General features: G+C 49.7%; 1 protein-coding gene across 1 annotated transcript in view; it reads left to right on the forward strand.

Moving 5' to 3' along the window:
- The first annotated feature begins 1,119 nt into the window (after positions 1–1,119).
- The window catches only part of OPHN1 (oligophrenin 1), a 57,968-nt gene continuing 52,417 nt past the window's right edge, over positions 1,120–6,670 (forward strand). The window contains exon 1 of the mRNA XM_009334282.1: positions 1,120–1,192. Coding sequence (XP_009332557.1) covers positions 1,120–1,192 — 73 coding nt within the window. The remainder of the gene's footprint in view (positions 1,193–6,670) is intronic.

Here is a 6,670-nt window from a genome sequence, read left to right on the forward strand (position 1 = left end):
CGCCCCAGCACAGGAATGCGGGCAACACCTTCCTCTGCGGCACTGGTGCCTGCAGAGCCGGGCAGCGATCCCCTCGCGCTACGGCTCTCAGTTGGCTCTCCTACGTTTGCTCGAGTTTAGTGCGCTCCAGGGCGGTGCTGAGCAATTCACTGTTGTAGTGATGGTTGGATTTGGACACCAGGTGGCCTGAAATTCATGCAGGTGCAGCGGCAGCCGGCCCCCACGGTTGGGTTTTGGTCTATGGTGGACCAAAGGGCTGCGGTGGCGTTTACTCCTCGGTGAATCTTCTCTGCATCTGTGACCCTCTGAGCATTTGCTCAAAAAATAGTTACTCCTGTCGGAACTCATATGAGTGATTAAACTGAGTCTTATATTGGAAACATGCAGTGTGGCGCTCATTTGTATCAGCGAGGCGCAGAGCTCGACCGCGGTCTGCGTCACCCCTGTCCTAGAGCTGTGCCGAGCACGGTGCTCGCAGGCGTCGCTTCCTGGCACCCTTGGGTCCTGTGGTCAGGTGGTCTTCATGAAACGTGTTTTCCTCTGCATCACCTTAACCCAACTGGAATACAAAAAATAGTAATTTCCTAAATTACTCCTCCAGGCTTTACCAGGAGCTGAATTGCGAACGAAGGAATTCCTGTTGTGAGAGTTTGGGGTGAATTAACGTGTGAGATGGGCTGACTGCAGCCGCGCTGCTGGCAGAGGGGTGATTGCCAGCCCCTTTGGTCTTCTGGGGCAGTGGGAGCTCTTCTTGAAGGCAACTTGCCTGTTAACCTGGGGTTCAAATAAATGGAGAAATGGCTGTCATTTCCCCTCTGACATACTGGATGGGTGTCATGACATATATGATTGAGATAAATTATAGTTGCAGTATTTCTTAATGCGCATTTCAACACTTTTGCTGATTTCTAAGGTTGCTGATCTTTTTTTAACTTCCATTTCAGTTAGCCACGTGTTCTGGGCTGCCTGCCTCGTGTCTTTTCCCAGTTTCGCTGAAGGAACTCCTCCAGCTTTGCAGGGCTGCGAGATCGGTTTGAAAGGCCAGAAAAATGCCAGAGGTGAAAAATTGTCCTTTGAGGAGTTCAAGCATTCAAAGTGTAGTTTTACCTCTCGTTCGTCATGAGGAGCATTAAGTGGAGTGCTGATGCCAGTGGTAGTTTTGTCGTGCTGCTGTTCGTGGGAGAGTGCGCGGGTATCCATGTGTGTGCTGTGCCTGCCTGGCCGGGCCGGGGAGGAGGCTGCGCTGAGTTCCTGCGCTTCGTGGGAACTTACGATCATGGCTGTCCTGGTATTTCAGAAGCAAAAGTCATAAAAAATGAACCTATACACTGTCCTCTAAAAAAACGTTAAAAGTACAGCCTCCAGTGCCGCTCCCTGGGAACCCACTGCAAGCCAGTGGCTGTCACTGGGAGAATGGTCTGCTCCTTGACTTTGCTTTAAAATGTGGCTTGGCTGCATGCTTGTCTTCCTGATCAACAGTATCTATCACAATGAAGGTCTAGGGAAGAAAAGTTACGCTGGATAATTGGTGTTCACTTAATCAGAGGTAGGGGGAGAGTGCAGCACACGGGCAACATTCTCCCCAGAAGCTGTAACCCACATCACTCACTTCCAGTTTTCTCTAAAACAGACGAATATACCCCAAAACTTTGTTGTCCTTCCAACCTTGCTTGCTTGCTTTTCGTTTTGTTTTTTGAGCTGATACATTGCCTAACTTCTGAGCTGCTGATGAGGAAACCTGCAGTCTCCTCCTGCTCGTGGCAGCCAGAAAAGCCTCTCTGTGCGTTTAACTTCCTTGATCTTTGATCCAGCGTAATAAGGCTTGCCAGCTTTTCTGAAGTGTGATAGGTACGGTATAGCAGGTTTCAATCAGTCAATAAGGGAGATAAGACAAGCATAAGGAATATATGATAAATGTGAAGAATTGCTGTGTTGGTCTTTTTTTTTTTTTTTAATTAAACAGTAAATAAAGAAAATAAGCCTGTTGAGCAAGGTTGTGCACTTACACACACTTACAACCACAAGGTTGCCTGGACGAGGAGGACAATTTATAAGAATGAAAAATTAGGTTTAGGACAGGAAACAGAAACTAGGCAGGGTGGGAGGGTGATGTGTAAGTTTAGGTAGTGGTACAGAGGGCAGATAATCAGCTTGCAAAGCAAAAGGCCACTAGGTAGGGAGAGTTACCAAAAAATGTATTTGTACTTGAACCACAGCCCTGCTCTTCCCCCTGGAGCCTGTGCTAGATCGACTGCGATAATGAAATGGCAGTTTATAAAAGACTCGGTCAATAAAGGACTGATTAGAAAAGACAAATATATAACAGAAGTATTAGACATTCAGTAAATTCCTTTGCAACAGATCTGTAAAGCACGGCTAAATATAGCAAGTTATTTTTAGACGTTCATGCTAGCTATTTACTGCTGGCAAGTGGAAAACCCATGTCAGTGTGTGAAAAATGCCCTTTGTAAAAAGTGTCAGTATTTCTGAATCCCCACAGCATCCAGAAAGCCTTCAGGGGCACGCGCGAACAACTTGCCATGGGTTAGTGCAGAGCACTGTACGCTGTACTGGGCCATTTTTCAGTTACCTAATGGTAAGCATCTCTCGTTTATGGAGTAACAAGGAGTGCTGTTTTCCTCGCAAGATGCTTGTGTAGATTTGGGACTACCTAGAAGACTGACCGGAAGATTATTTTTTTCCCCTCATTGGAAAAAATCAACATGTTTTTGTGTTCAAGCAGCTGTAGAGTATTTAGGAGTGTTCTGTGAGTCAGGACTCATTACTCACGTTCCTAATGGCACATCTGCGCTCAGTTGGGGTAACTTCATTGATTCAGAGTTGAGGTATTTTGGTGGGACAATGTTTGGGGACTTCATGCAATTAGTACACGCTGTGTAAATACAACAGCTCAGAGCAGAATCCAGCCCCTTGGCCAAACACTTTGTGTGTTGGCTCGTAAAACTTTTCTGCAAGTACAGAGAATCCCCTGGAAGCGGTGGGTCGGGTACCACGTCCAGAACCTCATCTCTGGGTTGGCAGCGTGGATGAACTCCGTCTCCTCCATGATGCAACTCCCTGGGAAATTCTTCAGTGGGAGTCGGTAACAATGGGCACATTCTTTTCCCTTCAGGGATCACAGCCCTCTCTTTTGCATGCTGGAGGAAAAATGGTATTTCTCATGTTCTGCATGTCCTGTTGCTCAGCTCTCCACAAGGAAGTAGGAAACGTTCCATAGTGACCAAGCGTTGGGAAGAAATTTAGGTGCATCCTCATCTGCTGTGCATCAGGGTCTTGCAACATTCCTCTGAAAAACTGGATTTCCAGAGTTCAGTTCCTAACCCTAAAATTTGTCCTTGGCTTAAAATGCTCTTATTTAAGTACAGAATGAACTTTTATTGTCTTTGTTTGCTTATTTGAAAGAAAAAAGCGTGTGGCTGGTTTTGATATTTCTGTTTTCAAGTTGGAGAAAAGGAAAGCAAAATGTAAAAATGGAGCTCCTCCTTACATTTGATCCGTCTGTTTGCATTGCCATAGCTCAAAATCGTTTTGGGTTTTCCTTACAGATTGTTGAAGCTGTCGGTAAGTTGCTCTGTGCAGAACACCTCCGCGCAGCGGTCTGTCGGACACAGAAGCTTGGGAGCGGCTTGTTCCCCCATGGTAGTCTCTGCTGGCTGCTCTTCCCCTAACTGCCTGTGCGTCAGTGCAGGCGGGGAGGCCAGTTAAAGTTGCTTCTCGCCTTCCAGTGTGGGTAGAGTCCTCCTGTCCCCGGGAAGGGGGGGATCTCAGCCCCTGAGATCCTGGAGGAGTGGCGGTTCTCACCCGGCTGTTTCCTAGGGAGAAGTAGAGATAGTCCTGGCTTTACCAACTGCTGCACAGCTAACGAATGTGAAATAATTGGGTCAGCGAGGGGATATTTAGGTATGAATAACCTGTGTGAGGGTACTGGTGGTCTGGTCCTGGCAGATGTGAAGTGTATGCTCTGTGACTGCTCTTTTACACAGTAGGAGGTTTTTTGTTGTTTTTTAAAGTGTTTATTTCTAAAAATCTTACTACTTTCTCCGTGTCTCTGTTACACCCAATGTCATGTTGTGTCCCTGTGGTGTTGGATGAGGCAGTCCGAGCACAGCCCTCCTTTCCTGGTGCACAGGCATCCTGGCGGTCCCTGTAGCTGTCACCAGTGGGTTGTCACTGGCACTTCTGTTTCCATGTACTCAGGGACGTGGTTTCCTCTCTTGGCAAGAGAGGACCATTGCAATCACACAGACAGAAACTTAGATAAGCGCGACCCTTCTCTGAGGAGTGCAAAGCTAATTAAAGATGTGCATCTGTGACATCTCGAGCATTGCGGACCCTCGAGCAGGACCTCCGTGCCCTGTTCTGCAGCTGCATCCGCTCGTCCCCGTGGCAGCGTGAGGTGGTGCACGGAGCTGCATCCCCCCACGGGGTCTGTCCTGCGGCGATGGTTTCCTTCTATTTTAAATTCTAAGCACTGGGGGGAAAAAGCAGAACCACAACCTGTTTTAGGGCTCCTGGTTGTAATCCGTGCTTTTTCAGAGGCCCGCGGCTTTTGCAAAGATAGCACATTTTTTTTGTTTGTAGTCTTCAGTTACCTATGGCTGCTGTGAAAGGTTGAAATGAGAATCCCCACTAGGTCTTTGCTGAGCAGGCTGTGGGGCATGTCCTTCAATAGCTGCAATCTCTGGAAGTGTGTTTATGTGTATATAAATACAACCAGAAAGTTCTTTGTGTACCTCCTAAGACTGGTGCGGCTGTAGCTGGTACTCCTTCCCTCCCTCCTGCCAGGCGCAGCTTGGCCAGGGTTATTCTGTGCAGAGAGATGGGACTTTATTTTTACTAGAAGAGTAAATTATTGTGACCACAAATTGTAAAAGCTGGCATCGCTTACTGAACGCTGTAAGGAAGAAGAGTCTTGGAGGATTCCTGATCAAATTCATTTTGGTGCATTTCCACGGAAACGGGCTGAGCTGTACCAAGAGCAGGCAGGGTCCTTCGGGGCTGTCAGGCGGTGGTGAGGCTTTGCATGCTGTTTGCAGTGATATCCCTGGCTTGGAAGCACAGCGTTACTCCTTCAGCAACGGTCTGGCTCTTTGCACGTGTTCCTGGTGCTGCATGAGCAGGGCAGACCCTGCGGCCGCCCCTCTCCAGCCCACACCCTCTCCCTGCTGCCAGGCTTTGGGTGTGCAAAGCAGGGGGCATTTGACAGCTGTGTGTTTGTATCAGGGGGGGAAAAACTTCCGAGTGTCTGTTAAAATGAGGGAGAACATGGGCTTCTCTCTCCCAGCATGGAGATGTAGCCCCGTTTTTCCACGCAGCTGATCTCTCCCTGCCCAGCTCCAGCTGCTGACCGCAGTGGCCCCTTCCTGCTGTCGAGCCGCTTTCCTGTGGCCGTGGTTCATCCCTTTCTCCCCGGCCCCCCCGCCTTGCCTCGGCCCCTGGTGTCATCCTGCCACCATTCGGGTGCCACCGAGGGAAGGGGCGACTTCCCACCGAGCATCTCTGGGTGGGGGTGCTCTGCATCGGGCCCTGGTGCTGTCCTGGCTGCTGGACCCCGCAGGGACACAGCCCCCTGGGCGTGAGCATCTTCTGTTCCCTCGGTGGCAGTGGTGCCAGCAGGCACTGCTGCAGCTGGGTCAGCTGCCAGTCATCCCTGCATTAATTACCCAGTAAACACCCCATCGCTATAATAACATAGCACCATAGCAGTACCCGATGCTGTCCGTCCTGCGTGTATATATAGGGTTTGTCAGAAGCTGGTGTTCAGCCAAGGCTCTGTACGTGTACAAGGACGAGTCATGTTGGTCCGTAGAAATCTGGTTTCCATTAAATGTTCCTCAGGAGCCATGCCAGGCGTTCACAGCACTAGTTCTCCCGCCGGCTTGTCCACTCCTTTCCTAACCCTAAATCTTCCACAGTTGTTGTTCTATGGTGGGGTCTGCGCACGGTGCCAGGCGGCTGCCCGGCCACCCCAGGGATGTCCTTGGGGGCTGTCACCTTGGCATGGGACAGCGGGGATGGCTGTCTGCCTTCAGCCACCATTAGCTCCGGGCAGTGGGGTGGCATGTTGGGGTGAATGCACACCCGACTTTGCTGAAGGTGAGGATGAGGATGGCTCCCCAAAATGAAAAAAATTCCTTGTCCCAAGTGAAACCAAACGGTGCTGCACTAATTAAGGGGCAGTCGTTTTTTTTTTCGCTGTTAAGCTAATGTGAGATGTGGCTTATAGCACGTGTACCTGGACTTCCTTCAGCTAGAAAACTGGCAAATAAACTTTCAGGCCAGACAACGTTTTGAAAGGAAAATGTAACTGAAATCAGCTATACTGTTTCTTTTTTTCTGGTTAAAATATATTGTGTTTGGCTTTTTCATACCCTTCTCTGCTATTGCCCTATCCCCTGTTTCTATAAAAACCAAAAAGGCACGCAGCTCGCCAAGGACCGTTTCTCCGATGCTGGGGCTAAACGCTGTGCTGACACATGCGATGGAAAAACGGTGCATGCAAATCCTCCGTCCCCGCAGGCGCTGTGAGTGGGATTTGGATGTGCAGCCCTGCTCCTGGCTCACGGGGACGCACGCAGCCGGAGCTGGCCAGTGCCTCATCGCCCGCACCCCGGCCAGCGCATGTGGAGGGCGTCGGACGGATGCCGGC

This window comes from Pygoscelis adeliae, unplaced genomic scaffold (genome assembly GCF_000699105.1).
Source record: "Pygoscelis adeliae isolate BGI_AS28 unplaced genomic scaffold, ASM69910v1 Scaffold191, whole genome shotgun sequence".
In the NCBI taxonomy this organism is placed as follows: Eukaryota; Metazoa; Chordata; class Aves; order Sphenisciformes; family Spheniscidae; genus Pygoscelis; species Pygoscelis adeliae.